Raw genomic sequence first — 19873 nt, forward strand, 5'->3', positions numbered from 1 at the left:
CATTTTTAACAGCCTGACTTTGCTGTTTGCGCTGCCCCTGGGAAGGTGTCAAACACCTCTTTTCATTGTATTTAGTCACCCAGGTGCAGAGCAAGATTGAAAGAGACAGCGGAAGGACTTTCCCGGACTGTGCTGTCGCTCAACGGGCCAAACCAATCATCATGCAGCTTGCCTTCGGGCCCTCCTCTTTGGGGGCGTGTCCCTAGTGAGTGATAGACGGAGCCGCCCGGCCCCGCTCAGCCCAGCCCACGTTGCTGCTTAGATTGAAATGCAGAACTCAAGCCTCTTTCATCGGGGCACAGACTTCCTTTTACTCCTTCCTTTTGCACTCTCGCCGCCTCCTCCCGGGGAGAAGCGGAGGCACCAGCGGCCCGGGGGAGTGACACACCGGGCCACTGAGGCCACGCGAAAAGTTTCTTTCTGGGAGTGCGGAACTGGGGCCCGGTTGGTGTACTGCTCGGAGCAATGGGTGAGTGGCGGCGGGGGACGCTGTCAGAACCGGGAAGGGAGGGAGGGAGCGAGCGGGCGAGGGAGGGAGGGAGGGCGCGCGAGGGCGCGCACCACTGAGCGCTCACACTCGCCTTATTGACTTTGCTCGTGTTCCTACAACTTGTAGGAACACGCTAAGGGTCAGAGACGCACAGCAGCTCAGTCTGAACGCGGGCTACTGGGTTGCTGCTGTTGATGCCATTTTCTGATTTCAAGAGTAGGGAGAGGTTGCATCAGCAAGCCCCGCGGTCCCAGTTGCGGACCAAATTTTGTTTCACATACACGCAGACACGGGGGGGAAAAAACGCCAACCAGAAAAAAAGACTAGACTTTGTCTAATTGCGCAGGTCCCAAGGCGGGGCGCTGGGGATCAAGGGGGAGCGGCACAAGGACTTTAGCGCCGAGTAGGCGAGAAGGAGCCGCTTGCAGGCGTCGAGACCGATTTCCCCGCCTGCTTCGGAGACTTTTGAGCACTCGGAGAGGCCCTGCGTCTCACCACTACATTTGTCTGTAGCGGCCTCAGGCACTACCGGAATGAGGGAGGAGGGGCTGACTCGACCGCGGTGATTTGCGGCCGTTCCTCAAGGCTTGGGGACCTTACGGTTTGGTGAAAGCCCGGGTCCTTAGTCCGAGGCGGGTGTATCCGCCTTGTCCCATGACGCGCGCGGAGGCCGAGTGGCAAGCGCTTGTCCCAAACTGCGGATGCGCGTCCCGGCGCGCCATGTGTTCGTTTTGCAGAGCCAGCCTTCGGGGAGGTGAACCAGCTGGGAGGAGTATTCGTGAACGGGAGGCCGCTGCCCAACGCCATTCGGCTTCGCATAGTGGAGCTGGCCCAACTGGGCATCCGACCGTGTGACATCAGCCGCCAGCTACGGGTCTCGCACGGCTGCGTCAGCAAGATCCTGGCGCGCTACAATGAGACAGGCTCGATCTTGCCAGGGGCCATTGGGGGCAGCAAGCCTCGGGTCACCACCCCCACTGTGGTTAAGCACATCCGGACCTACAAGCAGAGGGACCCCGGCATCTTCGCCTGGGAGATACGGGACCGCCTACTGGCGGACGGCGTGTGTGACAAGTACAACGTGCCCTCGGTGAGCTCTATCAGCCGCATCCTGCGCAACAAGATCGGCAACTTGGCCCAACAGGGCCATTACGACTCATACAAGCAGCACCAGCCGGCGCCGCAGCCGGCGCTGCCCTATAACCACATCTACTCGTACCCCAGCCCCATCACGGCGGCCGCGGCTAAGGTGCCCACGCCGCCCGGCGTGCCCGCCATCCCCGGCTCCGTGGCCATGCCGCGCACCTGGCCCTCCTCCCACTCCGTCACCGACATCCTGGGCATTCGCTCCATCACCGACCAAGGTAAGGGCTCGGGGACCGGATGTGTGTATGTGCAGAGCTTCCCGCCGCAGCCTCTCTGGGGTCTCTGTATCTGCGGCCTCCGGGGGGGCCCGCGTCTATCCCACCGCCTGAGGCTTCTTCCTTTGGAAACGTAAGGGGCCCTCCCATGGGGTGTCCTGATCTCATTAACGTGAAATTCATGCCCGTCGTTTCCTTGCCACACGCAGTCTACTGCCTCATCTCAAACGACCAGACCCACAGCATCCCCCCATCCCCGACACATGGTTCGCATTTTCCACCCTCCCCCGCCTCGCGCGCCGCCGCAGCCTCAGACCAGCTCGCTCACTTGGAGAGCGCCGCCAGGGCCGGACTTGGGGCGCAGCCGGAGAGGCCCGAGCAGGCGTGGGGCTGCCGGCTGCAGACACTGCTGCGGGCAGCTTGTTTGGGGATCAGATGCGGCCGCGAGGAGTCGGGCACCCTGTGGAAACTGCAGTGTTCTTCTTGCATTCTGGCAATCAGACCAAATTTGCTCAGGCAGGAAGTTCAAATGTCACCTAATTGGTTTCATTCTTATGCTTCACTTCATTTTCCTCGGAAACGGAGGTCCTGAAGTTACTACTAGTAACTTGCGTGTTACAGCATTGCTCATTCTGGGACTAATTTTCTGCTTTATTTCTCTCTTTGTCCTCCCCCTCCTCCCCCCTCCTCCTCCCCCCCCCGACACTTTTTACCTTAACAGATTTCACTACATATATGTCTTAGGAAGTGGCACCAACTACTGCTGTGATGAAGAGAAAATTCACGGCGATTTCATGTTGTCCTCTTTTCTGTTCTTTCCCGTTTTTCCCGCGCCTGCCGCTTCCCTTTAGGGTCCCCCAGCCCCCGGGAATGTGAGTGGATATCTAGTCCCTGCACGTTTTCAGTGGTGCCTTTCCTTTCTCACCCTTGACCTTGCGTGTGGTGTGTCTTTTCTGCTCGCTAAGAACGATTCCTCGAGCCCCTGTGCTTAGTCGGGCTTCCGCAGGAGACCCGAAGTTGTTTTCTTTTACTGCGTTGTTAAAACGGGACAAAACAAAACAAAAACAGCGTTAACTTCTTCCTCGGTAGGGAGAAAAGAAAGTAAAAAATGCCCTAGACGCAGAATTTAAATAATGCAGAGATAAAGAGCCTACCTTCTTAATTTCCCAGCCAGAAGTTTAAAAAGAGCAGAGGAAAAATTAAATAGGAAAAGGGGAAATAGTTCCTTTAATTGTTTCCTGCCTTTCTCGGTTGCCACCACATTGGCACAATTATCTTTTTAAATAATTAAAGCATAGCCCTGATTTCTCATCTTCTTGTTTTCTGACTGTGACTTTACAAGATCCTTCTAAGAGCCTGGTTTTGTCTTGGTCGGAGCTGGTTGGAGCTTTATTTGAAGAGAGTTTGCCCTTGATTTATAGGATAAACTGACCTCACTGACACTTAAAGGAAGCCCCGGTTCATGGGAAAGTGTGAGATCAGCAGAAATGGGGGCGCGCAGGGGGATCTCAATTTCTTAAGATAACTTCAGGCTTGTGCCCACCGATTGCCTTTTGTCTGGGAAGGCAAGAAGAGACTGGCAGTTCTGGGCCAAAATACAGTTTCCTGGTGCAAATTGGAACACAATCTAATTCTTTGGAGAGGGGGAGGCATAGTGAAAAAAGACTGACAGAGTTGAAAAGAAAACTTTTCTTCCCTAGGGAGCCTACAATCAGACCAAATGTCAGTTGAAAAAGTATTAGATTATGGAGAAGAGCAACTCTTCATTCTACATGTTGTTGATTCTGGATACCAGCTTTAAACAACCTGTTTTCTGACAAATCTGTGAATATAAAATGATTAGTTCTACCAACGATCATTTCTACAAAATAATTGCCCCTTTGAAGCACTGTATCAGATGGAAGTATTTAAAATCAAGTTGTAGTAGTTTTGTCAAACTTCATTCAGTCCTCCACCCATGGGTCCCAAAGACCAACTGCTCATAGTTTTCAAATATCTTCTCTTTAAAATTCTACTTGCTCACCTAAAGATGCCAGTGATTCAGTATGTACACCTCTAGGTATCGTGGTAATCAGTTTATGCCCGTATAATTTTCTTTGCATCTCTATTAAAAACATAAAGGATAGCTGACGGCTTTACTTCTTTTCCAAAATACTTATACTTTAATTATCCTAACCTTTTGTTTCATTGAAAAAGAAAACCTATAACCTTACCTCTGACACTGGTGGCATTTACAGTGGTAACTGTAGTATTTATTTTTTAAGTCATATGCACATAACCTCATGTATTTAACGTGTAGAGATAGAGCATCAAGGGTAGTCTCACACAAGGTAGGCACATACGGAAGGCAGAAACCTGTGCACCTATGTTTTGCATGTATATTGTGGGCATCCTTTAGTTATTTGTTTGCAAAGGACTTTGCAGGTTTTTTGTTCCATCTGTTGACATAAGTACTAGATCTCCACAGCACAGTGAGCACTTTTCTGGATGTCTCTGAGAGCCAACATAGGCGCGGTTAGGCCTGGGAGACCCTCTCTCCCTTTTCAGTTAGCACCAGTCTCAGATTTTTGTCGAACCCCAGTCGACCCCGGGTCAGGATTGGGACCGTGGCTTAGGAATGGGGAGAACGGCGCATCCAGTTTCACGGGTTCTTTCCCCGATTTGGGAAAACTGGGGGAAAATTCTCAGATTCCTTCCACTCGTTTCCCCGGGGGAGCGAGGACGGGAGGAGGTAATCAAAGGCCGGATGAAAAAGAAAAACGTATCTTCCCGCGGGCGTGGGGGAGAGGGCGGGGAGAGGCCTACTTCGAGGCGAGTCACCTTGGCCGAGCCCTGGGCTCCCGGCCGGAGGGGCCGTTCCCGCACCCCTGGGAGGCGGAGGGCAGGGGGACGGCAGAGGTCGCAGCCCTCGCGCTCGCGGGTCGCGGGTTCGCAGCCGGTCTCAGGAGGGGGCGCGCTGTTGGCCCTCCAGCCTGACGCCCTCTCCTCCTCCCCAGGAGTGAGCGACAGCTCCCCCTACCACAGCCCCAAGGTGGAGGAGTGGAGCAGCCTGGGCCGCAGCAACTTCCCCGCCGCCGCCCCCCACGCGGTGAACGGGCTGGAGAAGGGGGCCTTGGAGCAGGAAGCCAAGTACACTCAGGTGAGGACGCGAGGGCCCCGCCGGGTGGGCCGCGGGGGTTCGGGCGACGGAGGCCCCGGGCCCCTCTCGGAACCTCGACCGAGGAGAGACCCAGGTCCACTCCCCGTGGCGGCCACGAGCCCCAGGCCGGGGCGATGGGGGCGGGACGGAGGCCCGGACCCGCGAGGGTGTAGTGAGGCCTCGACCCCCGCGGCGCCTCCGGGCCTGCTCGGCCGCTGGAGGCGCGGGGACGTCGCGCCTGAAGCCTTTAACGCGGCTCGCGTCGGGGTACACTTACCCGGGAAGGCTCCTCCGAGGGGCCGGGAGAGCGGCCGTGGGTTCCCAGCTGCGCGCGGGACGAGCGGTCTGCACGCCCCAGGACGCGTCGCTGCGGCTCCTCCCGCGCTGGCGGTCCGCGGCTCCCAGAGAACGGGCGCGCGTGGCTGGTCCTGCGACGGCGAGGAGAGGGCAAGCAGATAAACCGCGTAGTTAACCATTTCCCGATTAAAGGTCACGTCGTAATCTCCCCAGGGAGGTTAGTGAGAAAACCTCAAATTATACGGACCGGCTGTGGACCGTTTAATTTTTCTTTCCCTCTCGCCCTCCCCCGACTCTCCATAAGAAAAATTAAAACACCCGTGTTTTTTTTTTTCTTTGAGAAAAACTAAGCAACCACAACAACAAAAGCCCAGGAGTTTTGAGTCTATATTCATCACCACGGTGGAGTCAGGAGTTCAAAGCTCTCAAAAAAGCAAACAACAAAAACAAACCTGGACCTTAAAGCAGCATAAGGTTTATTTGAGCAGACCTGTGTAGGTTTGCAAATTTATTCATACCAAACTCCAATTCCAAAGCCTCAAAATACCCAGTTTTCATTTTATTATTTTGAAATCTTAAAACTTTTAATGTTTTCTTATCTGTTAAACTTTTTAAGCGCAATGGAACTTGTAACGTTTATTCAATTGGGAAAAAAAATCCTAGTCTTTATTTTCCCTAACAAACCCCATTTTCAGTTCCTCTTCCCTCCCTTATTTTGTTAAAACAGAATCCCATTAAAAAAAAAAACAGAATCCCATATATATTAGTAGCTCTCCCATGACAAATATCACAGAAAATAGCAGCAAGGAAGGAGGGTCCCTTTCCTGAATCTCCTTCTACCGTAAAGAATGCCAAAGAGAAATTGTAAGAAAGTTTGTCACTACCTTCCACAGAAGAGCAGGTAATTCATAAAGAAGAGGCATTATGTACAATGGCACCATTGCCACTTACTCAAGTTATTAACCTTTTAGAGACTCCATTTTTTTCATCTATAAAACAGGGAAATAATAGGGTCAACCTCAAGAGATGTGAAATTTCAACGAGATAATGCAACCATAGGGCACATAGTAGGCATTCATTAAATATTACCCTGATAGAAATGGCGTTAGAGATTGACTCAAAAAACAAGAAATTTTTTCTTTTGTCAGAATATACTTTGGTCAGCCAGCTCATAGTCAAAAAGTGTCAAGGTATTTTGTTACAAACAAAAGAGCATCTATAAAGCACCTAGTATACAGAGTAGTAAGCATTTAATTGGTGCTCAGTAATGTTTATTAGGTCTTCATTTCCTGGAATAACATTGTGAAGTACAGAGTTGAAAATAAAGGTCTCTAATTCCCACATGTAGTTGATGAACCCAGTTTATATATAAAGCAGCGTCATAATCCAAAAATCTTTATCATTAATTTTATTTTTACTCCTTTGAATTATAGACCTAGTGTATTATCTTGTTTAGAAATGGTTAGTTAATACATACACTTCAAAATGAAACTAATCAATTTAAAATAAAAATAGAACACTGTGTCAAGTAATCTATCTTGCATATTCTGAACATTAAAAATCCATTACATTTTATACAGTGAATATCAAATCACTTAATTATCAGATTTATAAGAGTAACTTAAATAAGTGGCCAAATAAGTATTGCTCTAAATGCTTGAGGACAAGTCAAAATTTTTTTGCAGAAGAAAAAGACATTTGTATCAAACTTTCATTTGGAAAGTTCTTAATGGCAATATGCTAATCTTCTGCATTGCCATGTAGCAAGATAATACAAATGATGTAAAATATCAAAACTTGAAAAATTTCTGTGCATAATTAAATCAGTAGCTACTCTATTATGATTATCAAAATAGTGCTTAATGCTGAAGGTGTGCTAAGTAGACACATACACTTAGACTGTGTCATTTTGTGAGCAGTTTTGGAATTTAGATGTTGATTTCCTTGAGGGTAAAATTGTACATTAAAACTTGCTCATAAACAAACATGCAAATGTAAGGTGTGTTGTGTGTGTGTATTCCATACGTATATGCATTTCTCCTACAAATATTCAAAGGGTAGTTTTATTTTTTTTAAGTTATATTTCAAAATGTTATCAGCATATGTCCATTTCCACAACCCTAGTGTAAACTTAGGTAAAACTTTTCTCTATTAGTATTATAAACAAAAATTGAAAGTCTTTGGCAAAAAAAAATTCTCAAAATTTTTGCACATAATACTTTTAGTGCATTTATGGTTGTTATTAAATAGTGTAGTATTATATAATCTCAGTTTCATTTTAGTATATAAAGGAGGAAATCAAGGTTCAGGATTATAGGATTTAGAGCATAATCCTTTGTCAGAATATACCTGTAAAATTACCAGAGGGGCTGACTTGACAACTGATCATAGGTTCTATTGATTACTGTAATCTAGAGTTTCTGTTTTCAGCTTAAACTGCAAAGAAAGATGCCCGATTGCTAGTAATTAGAACCTTATGCACACATCTATGTTGTTTTTAAAACATTAGTTTAGAATATTCAAACTGTACACTTTAATATTACACTGCAATTGATATTTTATAGTGCCATTCTGAAGTCCTTATTGTCTATCTTTGAGGATGGGAGAAAAAGGATATTTATTTTGGCTTTTTTCACCCACATTTAATATTGGGCTAGAACTCTTTAATCTCATCTAACTCTGAATGACAATAATGTTCTCTGGTTCCTAATCGCTGCTCCTTTTCTGTGGAAACTGTAAAACCTCTCTTGAATGCAACTGCATGGCAAAAACAAAAACAAAAACATACAGAGAAACATGAGGTTGGAATAGATCTACCCTTATACGTGGTACTTAGTGAATTAATGCCTCATTCTAACAGTTTATAAACAGTTGTATAGTTCTTGAAATTTTCTTTGTATAATTGGGCATGCTTTCTCAGAAAAAAATGAATATCTGGTACTCTAATTAAAGTCATCTGAATGGTAGATTTATAATCTTTGAGTATCTTCATTTTGGGGTAGTATACGTCAACTCAAGACAGCAAGTTTAATATAAAATTAGCTACAAATTGAGATCTCAGGAATGGAGAATAGTCTATAAACACTTGAATTTATGAAAAAGTTCAGAGTTAAATGAGATGTGAAAAGAGTTTAATTTGGAGACAAATTAATCTGAAATTCTTATGAAACATTCATTTGTACATTGTATTTGAAATATAGTATTTCAGCATACTGAATATAATTTTCTAGTGCATTATTTAACAGACTGGCTGTCCTTGCAGACACACTGTTCTTGTGAAAATATAAATGAAGTTGCCGTGGATTTTTCTTCATATCAAACAAAGTTAACTTTGTGTTAAATAATTTATAATTTTGTAGAGAATGCAATTTTAGGCAAATGCCAATAGTCTTTGAAATTCATGTTATTTATTATGAAAAATATTCTTTGACCTGATTAACTTTTAACTATGTTTTAAAACAAAATTAATGATTATGTATCGCTAAAATGTGTCATATAAAATACAAAAAAAAGCAATGTAAATTTTTTTCAAGGCTACATCAATTTTAATAACATTTTGGAAAAATAAAGTTTAGAAAAACATTTTAAATAGCAGCTTTCCATTACCTAGAGACATTTAGATCTGCAATTACCCATAATTAAGATCCTTTTGGATGAATGTTGAAACCATATTTACAACCGTCATTTCATTTTGTCAGATTTATTCTACTAGGTTATTGCATAACGAATTAAGAAGGGTAGAACAGCAGTCAGAAAAATGATTTTCACCAAAAAAGAGAGAGAATCTTGTTTATTTTCAGATCTGAAGCTTTTCCTTGCTTATGATATCGAGGTTGAAATTCTAGGTGAAGCACATCTCTATTTGTGGCTGAACCTACTTTATTATAAGGCCAAGGTAAACTGATTTTGTCATAAGGGAAGAACCAGGTAGAACTGATGAGTGGATGAAAGACTGTAGATAGAAGACTTGGCACTGCTATTTGCATTTTCTTCAGGAGAAAAAATGTTGAGTAGACAACTACCAGCATCTGAAGAATAGTCTATAACATCTAATTGCCAGACAGTTGTCATACCAGTTTTTCACGGTCACAGGTGTTTGGATACTAATGCATTTCCATTTTCTCTGGGGGTGGGGGTGGGGAATAAATGGAATGACCATAAATCAAATAATGAAGTAGCTAGGTTACAACTTTTATTGACCTTTTCAACAGCTTTACTCATTTTGCTTTACTTAAAGTGTAATGCTTGTTCGGTGATAAAGGGTGCCCAGTTTTGGTTTTTTTTCCTGTTGTTTCTTAAAAGCAAGAGCAACACATCTTTTGCTTTCAAAAGGCTGCACTAACTTAAGTATACAAATGATTATGAAACGCCTATAATGTGTCCCATTTTGTGGGGATGTGAGATGATTAAAGACAAGTCCCTGTCCTCAAATTGTTTACAGTCTAGCTCTCTGCCACTATAGCTTCTTGACATATTCACTTAGGAATATTTTTGAAAACTGGCAAATCTGTATTTCTAACATTTTAGAACAAATGCAATGAAAACTCATACTTTCATTCTCTCTTGTGATGGCCCTAACTAGACTGCATTGCATCTTATGTATTTTTTCTGGACTCTTTCGTTTAATGTCAGTGGGATAAAAATCCATCTTTTTCTAGAAACATTCAACAGAGCAAGGAACTTACTTTTTCCAGGGTATACAATTTGGTCTATTTTATTTTGTATTAGTAAATCTCGTTCTCAACATTAGGTAGAAGATAGTTTGCCTTAGGGAGGACCCTTGTACAGTTCTTTAGAGGAAAGGATTCTCAGGGCTTTCATGGAAGATCTACCTGAAAAAGGGGTTGATGGATTGAGGTTTTATTTATGGAATCTTTAGGTAAAGTCATTTTCAAAAATGAGATTTCCATTACATGCCCATTGCTGGGGTTTCATTTGGAAAATTTGTTTACTCTTCCCTGGGGATTCCATATGTTGGTCAATTTATAAATCATATTTACAATCCAATTAAATAGAGTAATTTAGCATGTTTGCTCCCACTATATTTATGGTGTACATTTGGTAGACTCTACTCAGCCTAACTAGCTTTTCAGATTAATTACATGCCCTTCACTGAAAACATTAAACAGATTTGGGAATTTTAAGTCATGTACTCTTTTATTGGAAAGAATAAACAAACATCAATGCTACCTGTAGTTGTTTTCCTTTGTGGTGGAAAATTTTACTCTTTCAGTGATTGCATCATAAATCACAATTACTTTACCTGGTAGAGATTTATACCTTTTACTAATGTCATGTTTCAAAATTAATAGTGAGAAAACTGAATGAATGAATAGTGAAGGTGGCAGGTACGTTTCAGTTAAAGCATGCTTGTTCTCTTATCTTGCTCAAGCCATTTTTTAAAAAATTTCTAAATCTGAACTTTAAAAGTAAAAAGGGAAATTAAGACAAAACTTTTCCACCCCAAATCTAGGTCATAATTTAACCTGAGGGAAAGCTAAGAGCTATTTTTAAACTGTTTAAAGATTTCTTTTTTTTTTCTTTTAAGCAAACACCTTATTAGCCTCCCCTTGCCTTTTTCTACAAGACGAGGATGTCAAACCTCTCTGAGCTTCCTTTCCCAACTTTCCTTTCTGCAGTACAGAGGGGCCCACATCACTAAAATGACTCTAAATATATTGCAGATTTTAGAGAACTTTGAAATATTTCATACTAATAGGACTAATAGCATGAAAAACAAGTTTGCCTTAATAGAAAATGGACAAATCTGGAAAGAACTCTTAGTGTTTTTTACACCTGACAAACAAATGTAGTTATGGAGTAAGTAAGGCATCTGAAGGTAACAGGGGCCTAAATCCAACATTTTCCCTCCCCCCAAATCCTAGGAGCATTACCTAAAATGAGAGTCTAGTCCAGCCTGGCTTCTCAGGGAGAACATCTCTGGGCAAAAAGAAGTGGACCCATGTAAGAGATTGTGGACATTACATCAGAATGGCTGAAGAGCCCCAAATAAAGGGGTCACATCAGAGAGCAGTGGTTCCAAGGGCAAGGGTGTAAGGAAGGGAAAGGGACAATAACAAAGCAAGTATTTCAGAGAGAAATGTAATGTTGAATGATAGAAAAAATATAAAGAAAACAGAATGCGTAGGAAAAACTTAGCTGTGATGAAAAATAGAACTCACCAATACATTTTTTTCTGCTAATGTATTACTAAACAATACGCTGTTTCTGTATTATAGTAAATAATCTAACCTATGTACTTGGAAAGTGTTGAGCAAAGGTTTTCATTATTTTAAAAGTAATTTCAACCTGAACATTCTTATTTTATGATTCTTGGTGCACATTGGCACAAATAGTATAAAATATTAATTAATGCTAGAATGGAAGAGGCCAAATATAGATGCAAACACCTTTCCATAACTGAAGTGGAACAATCCCTTTCCAAACTAATTTCTCTTAGGTTATTGGGGAAATTCTAGGTTATTGGGAAATGATCAGAAATAAAATCTCTATGCAATGCTAAATTTCTTCTGCAATTTGACAGTTGTCTATCTTCATATTCATCTGTTGAGAGCCTTAAAGTGTATCTTTTTTGAGCCATTTTCAGAAAGAAGGAAAACGTTCCTTTTAGAAGTTAAGAAGCAGAATTAGGATCTAAGAATGAGAATCAGGTTCTAGAAGAGGAAAGAATCTTTTACCAGAAAAGACGCTCTAGTTTGAAATTAAATTGTATCTATCTTTTAATTGTCTGGAAGAGTAGCATGATTTGCTACAGAGGGTCCTGCAGCAGACAGGGATGATAATTTCTTTTAACACATGGCCATGGACTTGCTGATTGGCCTATAGGGTAAATGGCTAAACTCCTTAATCTATATTCTTTTGTATAGAAAGAGGATAATATTTCATTTGTATTCAACAGTGATGTGCAATGGCTTCTTTGTTAAAAAACAAAGCATCATCCATTGTAACACATTTTAATTTCAATTGAACATCGCATTGTACTCATTATAAATTATCTTGTAATTATTATAAACTCAATAGGTTAAAATGAGATACAATTTGTCAGTTCCAATTATTTGACAAAATATGTTGGATATTTCTTAGTGCTTGGGACATAGGACAGATTCAGGAAACCTCAGTTTCCTTTCCTCTTCCCCATTTTTCAAAGAACAAGCACTCTGACAAAAAGAACATGAGGTGTGTCTTCTTATAGAACTACGCAAAGCTAACTCCTCTACTTTTATTCTTATTTTGTCAGAAATCCACAAGTAGTGTTAAATCACATTCATGTATATATTCTACTCCATGCATTACTCTTAATTGAGAAAATCATTTTTGAGACCTCACTGTTGCATTCTCATAGATGTGGAAGTGAAAATAATAACCAAATGAATTAAATTAGAAAACAATTTCTGTGTTGCAAATTGAATTGGAAAAAGTATCCAACATATGTCCGCTTTTCTTACCTCTAAGGCTTAAATTGGTTTTATGAATAATATTTCTATTATTTACATATAGTTTCATTAGGAAATATGGTGATATGTTTATTTATTCACATCACTACCAGGAAACAGGATTTTCTTTATTTCTAAACAATGTAGAAATGTTTTTAAAATTTTAATTAATTAATTAATTTTTGGCTGCATTGGGCCTTCGCTGCTGTGCGGGCTTTCTCTACTTGCAGCGAGTGGGGGGGCTACTCTTCCTTGTGGTGCGCGGGCTTCTCCTTGCGGTGGCTTCTCTTGTTGCGGAGCATGGACTCTAGGCACGTGGGCTTCAGTAGTTGTGGCACACGGGCTTCAGTAGTTGTGGCACGCAGGCTCAGTAGTTGTGGCCCATGGGCTCTATAGCGCAGGCTCAGTAGTTGTGGCGCATGGGCTTAGTTGCTTTGCCGGGTGTGGGATCTTCCCGGACCAGGGCTCAAACCTGTGTCCCCTGCATTGGCAGGCAGATTCTTAACCACTGTGTCACCAGGGAAGCCCCAACAATGTAGAAATTCAGGGGGAAAAATGAAGTTAGTTGAAGAAGGATGCCGAGTATTCATGCCAGAATGAGGATTAGAAATCACGGTGTTTTTGGTGTTGTTAATAGTAACGATACCAACAATAATTTATTGGTTGCCAAGAGAACACTGGCTTCTAGGCAGACTTGCCTGCCAGCATTGCTGCATTTTGTTTGCAAACTAACATTTTACATTTAAATTCATTTCAAGAGATTTATCCATGTGGCTTCTAAAAATTCAGATCACAGGGCCCTAAGACTTAGCAAGCATATTTTCCAATTTCAAAACCATGCATATGCGATTCTTTTATATTCTGACAGTTTCCTTTTTGATAAAATAGCTCTGGAAAATATACTCCCAATGGTCATTAAAGAACCCTTCTAGACAAACTGCCTGATTTTGCATGTGCTTCGTCCAACAAGCATTTTCAACATGGTTTTTAAATATGGCCCACGTTTTATTTAACAAAGGTCACGCTCATTTTGAGTTTCTAAAGTGACAGCCCATACTCTGCCCTTCTTTAATGGAAATGAAAGCTATACCAACCAGGCCCTTCACAAATGCCTCAACAAAAGAGTCAAACAAAACTGAAGTATGGGGAGGGTTGACAAAGGCAGATAGCTGAATGGATTCTAAGAGTACTTAATCACAATTAATTCTTTTCTCACCCTGCATTTCCTTCCTATAATTCCAAGTAGCAAAAGCAAATACTGTGAATTTTCTGGTTGTAGCTTCCTCAAAATCTTTGTGGAAAGAATATGTTTAAGTAGCAAGACTGTGAATGCATTTAGAATATAAAAAGAGTCAAGTCTAAACAACAACAACAAAAAATCAGAAAGTAGGGTCAGAATATTGTTAGTTACTACTCAGAACTGACATTCTGCTTCTTTCTAAGAACTCGTGAAATGTCAACCGCTCTAATGTGATTTTCACCTCTTCTCTTTTCCTACTCCTCTTAGGCACCAAATGGTCTCCCAGCTGTAAGCAGTTTTGTGTCAGCATCCAGCATGGCTCCTTATCCTACCCCAGCCCAAGTGTCGCCTTACATGACCTACAGCGCTGCTCCTTCTGGTTATGTTGCTGGACACGGGTGGCAACATGCCAGTGGCACCCCACTTTCCCCCCACAACTGTGACATTCCCGCGTCGCTGGCGTTCAAGGGAATGCAGGCAGCCCGAGAAGGTAGCCACTCTGTCACGGCTTCCGCACTCTGATGGGAGATTCAGAAGCCGCAGCTTCACCCGAGTCCCGCCCCGCCCCCACCCCCTCAGCACACCCTCCCCTTCTTCCCTGGTCTCGGATCCCACCCCTCTGCCCTCCAACCCTCCTGCCTCGAAAGCTGGCTCTATGGACTCACATCCTCTGTGCTGATGACACTTAAATATCTCTTACCATAACTTCTCTCTCACAGAACACCTGACATGACTGTAGGAGTTAAAAACAAAAGCAATGTTAAGGACTGAACGAGACGTTTGTGTTGGCCACACACTGTTTTAACATAGTGAAGAAACCTGCACCCCTCAAAGGGCTTAAGGAACTTTTAAAACTAGTCTTTGGTAAAACCACATGTGTATATTTATTCTAAATCAACCTGAACTTCTGAAACGTGCAATTGTTGAGATTTTGCAAAATCAATAAAATAGGTATAGAAAGTTATGCTACACCCTCTAATCAAATAAGGTAACAAAATAATCCTTAATTCATCGTTAGGAAACCAATCAATAATTGACTTGAGTGATCCGTTGTTTATTTTTAACAGATGGCATATTTTGTTGGAAAATATATGTATAACAAGCAATATCTGAATTTAGCTCCTCCTGGTGTTTTGACTTGGTTCCAAATACAATAATGTTTATACTTTCTATTAGTTTGTAAATATGGACTCTGGTGCATTTGTGTTTTCATTCCATGGGATAGGCCCCTCCCCTGCCCCCACCCCTCTCTATTTTTTTCCTTTCTTTTTGCAAAGGTGACTTTCCGGCAATGTCAGGCAATGTCTCTGTTTGGTGGTGGGCTGCTCAGGCTCCTGGACCTGGACTTGCCCCAGATTTTGTGTGTGCAGTAAAGGCTTCGACATCTCATGAAGGACATTTTCTTTCTACAACAGAGGATTCAAAACACAGATAAAACAAGCCAGTCTCCCATTTTGTATCCCAATCAAACAACACACATGCCAAGCATATAAAGACAAGAGGGTGGAAAATATCTGAACAAGGCTCTACAGGAAGTCACTTAGAAACTTAAGTTTAATGTGAAATGCTTTGCAAAGACACTTAAAATGAACTTTATGTTAAGAAAACCACTGTGAAACTAAATTGTACTGTTATTGTTGGCTTACCTGTGTGTTCAGCAATCTCAGCCCAAAATTACGTTGTAATTTAAAGACAATGGAAAATTCTGCTCTAATGAATGTAAAAATGGCTTGCTGTGAAGTTTACATTGTTGTACAGAAGCATGTTTCACGTGTAGGTAAACTGGTGGTGGTATTAGAAATACAAATGCTATTTAATTTTTAAAAATTCCCTTTATTCATTTCTGGAGTTACGGGACACAGTTTAACTGATGGATCTTTCTAAACCAATTTGTTTTTCACTTTAGTGTTAATCATAGAGCTGAGGGGTGTGTGTGTGTGTGTATGTGTGTGTGTGTGAGCATGTGATTATGTGTTGTATTTTAAAACAGTTGATTTTCTTGGGCAAAATTCTACAGCTTTAATTGCTTCTGTTTAGAAAGTTCTTCCTGCTTGGCAATATAGGCTTGAAAATACGTTTTTAAAACATTGGTACAATTCATCTATTGGAAAATTAATATATTGCGTGTTTTTTGGTATTAATTCTGTGCAATAACTAACAGGGCACATCACTAGATATGGATGTTAAAGATGCATTCGTTAGGTGATTTTGATTTCTTCTGGTCTGTGCTGTGCACAGCCCACATGGCAATCCAGTTCTGTCACATCGGTTTCATGGCCTCATCTAAAACTCAGATGGCTAGATTAGCTAGGTTTTCAAATCACCAGGATATAAACAGTAAGCAGATTTCTGACACACAAGCTATGTTCGAGGAACTGCTTTTTTCAAGCAGCAGATATCTCATAGAGATCTTTGAACTGCATTTATTTCTAAAGCAACCGAAATTCAGTGCTGCAAACAGGATTATAACTTCAGGAGAAGAAGAAGCAGAAGAAGCAGATGAACTCTCAGGGCCGTAGTCTTCCTTTGATCTTGTAAAGCTCCTATTGACATCTGGAGTTCCCAGTCTGGTGAGAAAATAGACTATAAACCGAATGGAACAAAGTACCAGTCCAATATTTTGGTAGAGACTTTAAAACCACACTGTACAGGGACTCTCCTGCCATGCAGAAAAACTGACATAAGGTACAGAATTATTCCTTATCAGATGTTTTTAGGCGGCTATTAGGAGTCTTTAAAAAATATCAATTGTTTGTATGGAAACATAACTAAATGTTATTTTCTTTATCTAAATTAAGAAATCTCTTGTTATTATGCTATTTATATATTTTTTCCATTTCTTGTATCGTTAAAAATCTAATATTAATAGTATGAAAGTTTTCCTTTTCTTTTTTTCCCTAGGTTTTTTCTTAGCAACAGTGAATTCACATGGAGTAAATTGAAAAAGAGAAAGCCCAAATACAATTGGCTATTTAAAGCACATTATGATTTAAAGCTGCTTTTAAAAATGAGAGAAGGAAAGTGGGGTGGGATATGGGGTGGTTTGATTTTTAAAACATTATTATTATTGGTTACTGTTGACATATTTCCTCTGATTCTTAGGGGGTAAAAGTGTTGTTTTTAACCTGGCAAATGCACTCTTCAGAGATCCTTTTCCATCCCATCCACATGGAGAGGTTAAAGGTTCAATTTCATGGCCTCTATGCAGGCAGTGCTCTCTTTCACAGAAGGCAAGAGTATTACCTGAAGGATAGAATGCAGTTGGACAACAGACACATTCTTATTTCTCTTGTTTTGTCCTACTTTTAACGACCCTCATTAAATACTGGGCTGAAATATAAATTAAAAAAACACGTTGGAAAGGATGTACAACCGAAGGCTGTGTATGTATATACAGTATGTCAAAAAGCCTTTATTTTTATACTTTAAATGCTCTAAATTAATAAAAAGTAATAATTACTATGTTATCTTTCATTTTTTATTTTCAAAATGTTTTAGTGACACAGCTTCATGGTAGAAATATCTTGTAGTAGTTAAGAACAGGTGCCATCTAGAACATGCAGATATTTTTGTTGACTCTAGCTACTGAAGTAGCATCATTTCAGGATGCATATATAAAATTAAGTTTGGTTATATCAACGCCAAGGAGATAATTTTTCGAGTGCATGTTAGTACAGGAATCTTTGGAAATGCTAAGAATGTACTTCTCCTTTGAAACATTTTCCCCTTCATAATACATATTCTAACACTGCAGTTAGTCGACTTCACACCTGAAACCGTCACTTAAAACTAATAATCTAGAAATTTAGTTTTATTCTAAACATCATTTTTAAGAATGGCATAGGTAAGAGTTCTGAACAAAGGTATTTGATGCAAATACAGATAGCACAAACGGGCCCAAGGAGTGGTTCGAATTTGTGATTTAGCATGAAAATATTTCAGCATTAAAATTTGTTTTCAAAGGGAAAGTAGTTTAATATAATTTCATGTTTTATATTTGTCATAAAAGACTTCAAATATCATGATTTTAAAATATTAACCAACAGTGAAAAATATAAAGTAGATTTAGGAAAATATAGCTGAGATGAGTATTATTACTAAAAGAAACCAACAAACTCACATTTTAACATAAAATTTTAAAAGGTCATTTTGATACACTGTAGAAATATCTTCCTTGTATATCATTAAGTACCACTTATGGAAGAATTTAATTCCTTATAAAAACTTTAAATTTTGGCTTAATTTTTTTTCACTTTTAAGCACTTCTTGACCTTTTGGGAGAAAATAATCATCAACACAATGAATCTTCCTTGTGAAGCCTTGTAAGAGGAACATAGGTCATAAAATTTATATTGCTTTTATGAAATATATCTGATTTCATGCTATTTTTCTATATTCAGTTTATATACCTCATTGCTTCATAGTAGTAATTTTCTTCTCACAGTTTTATGGATTTGACCAAAACGACAGTTTCTAATTGTCTAGAGATAAGTTTTGAAGTATCAAAATAGGTTTTGTTCTTGAACAAACTGTTTTGCCCTCTATAATTGTGTATAGTTGTATAATTATAATTAATCATTGTATCAGCTCAGCTATCGATATTCTCTTCTTCTCATGGTGCTGTATAATGAATATCCATTATCACAAGGGGGAAAAAATACTCTGTAGGCAATCACCAGTTCTCCTGAAGCCATGAATAGGTGTATTCATAAACCAGCAGCATCACTGCACCACCTAGAAAAGAAAAGAGCTGGTTTTTATCCCAAGTCCTGTGAAATCGTGCTGTCTTTCCCACTGGGTTTCTGAATCCCTGGAGTCCGATGCAGCCTATCAGGCAGAAGCCATTCAGAATCATCAGTTCTCAAGCTCCAACACACAGAAAACTACTGTGGAAAATTCTCAGAGCGAAATCAAGACCATCTTGAGTCTCTAACTACATTTTTTCCCCATGAGTTTCTGTAACTTTCATCATTTCTCATCAGCTTCTTTTTCAGGCACTTTTAATTTTTAAAAGTAAGTAAATACAGACACATTTAGTCATGTAAGGGCATGTGGCTTTCCCGCAAACTGAAACCTTCAGATTTGTCATATGTAGGCAAAGGATTTATCTTTTTCAGTTTATAATTAGCATTGTTGTAGCTGCATTCAAGAAGGAAATCTCTAAGATGGTGCTTGATGGATGAGCCTGGTTTTCTCTTACAGCTTTCAAACTGGATGACAATGTGAAAAATAGCTTCTGAGTACTTTTAAAATCCGTATTTCACAACTTAGCTAGCTTTCAACCTCCTTTTGTTGCCTCAGATTTTTGTTGCCTTCATTCCTTTCATCTGCCTCAGATATATACGGATTGCACTTGAAAATTTGGTAGTCGGGGTTGAGTGTCATAAGACCATCATTTATCTTGGAAGAGAAGAGTTATATAACTGGCTGCAAAAGGGCTTGCTATGTAATATGTCAATAGGACTATGATATGGAAAACAAGCACTGAGGCTGCTGAATACTTAGACGTAGGGAGAAGCATTTGCATGTGGATGATTCTGTGTTCTGTCTGATGCAGTAAATAGCACATGTCCTGTGCCCTTTAAGATATTCTCTATCCTTTCATGTCTATGTGAACAATATTACAAAATCAAAGTGTGGACAAACGGCAGAAACTAACACAACATTGTAAAGCCCAATTTAAAAAAATGTGGACAGATATCCAGAGTACAACTTAGAGAAGACTTGGCTGCATGAACAGAAGACTGGCTTCTGACAGAAAGAAACAGAACTTGATTTTGATCTTATTTTGTACACACTACCATATGTTTTTTTTTTTTAATCTACAGGCCGCACATGTTTGTGTAACCTTATACCAAAGATAATTATCTGCCTGTAATTTTCATTTTTAAC

At 40.7% G+C, this 19873-nt stretch overlaps 2 protein-coding genes across 3 annotated transcripts in view; one reads left to right on the forward strand and one right to left on the reverse strand.

The window, feature by feature from the left end:
- The first annotated feature begins 234 nt into the window (after positions 1–234).
- Positions 235–17441, forward strand: PAX9 (paired box 9). Of its 2 annotated transcripts, none has more exons than XM_032623185.1 (4): positions 235–469; positions 1228–1854; positions 4848–4990; positions 14249–17441. In XM_032623185.1, the coding sequence occupies exons 1-4, from the start codon at positions 466–468 to the stop codon at positions 14501–14503; spliced, it is 1029 nt and encodes a 342-aa protein (XP_032479076.1). In that variant the 5' UTR covers positions 235–465; the 3' UTR covers positions 14504–17441. The 2 variants fall into 2 exon arrangements, with proteins under 2 accessions (XP_032479076.1, XP_032479077.1); XM_032623186.1 differs by having other exon boundaries at positions 306–469; positions 15259–17402.
- Positions 17442–17445: 4 nt separating this feature from the next.
- SLC25A21 (solute carrier family 25 member 21) overlaps positions 17446–19873 on the reverse strand; it is a 534134-nt gene continuing 531706 nt past the window's right edge. Inside the window, exon 10 of the mRNA XM_032623187.1 lies at positions 17446–18715. Within this exon, the coding sequence (XP_032479078.1) occupies positions 18654–18715 (62 nt within the window). The 3' untranslated portion in view covers positions 17446–18653. The remainder of the gene's footprint in view (positions 18716–19873) is intronic.

This window comes from Phocoena sinus, chromosome 2 (genome assembly GCF_008692025.1).
Source record: "Phocoena sinus isolate mPhoSin1 chromosome 2, mPhoSin1.pri, whole genome shotgun sequence".
Classification (NCBI taxonomy): domain Eukaryota; kingdom Metazoa; phylum Chordata; class Mammalia; order Artiodactyla; family Phocoenidae; genus Phocoena; species Phocoena sinus.

Excerpts from the sequence above, each read along its gene's own strand:
- PAX9 (XM_032623185.1), top strand. Across the intron at positions 1,855-4,847 it reads TCGCTCCATCACCGACCAAG|GAGTGAGCGACAGCTCCCCC; the intron begins GTAAGGGCTCGG and ends CCTCCTCCCCAG. Across the intron at positions 4,991-14,248 it reads AGGAAGCCAAGTACACTCAG|GCACCAAATGGTCTCCCAGC; the intron begins GTGAGGACGCGA and ends TACTCCTCTTAG.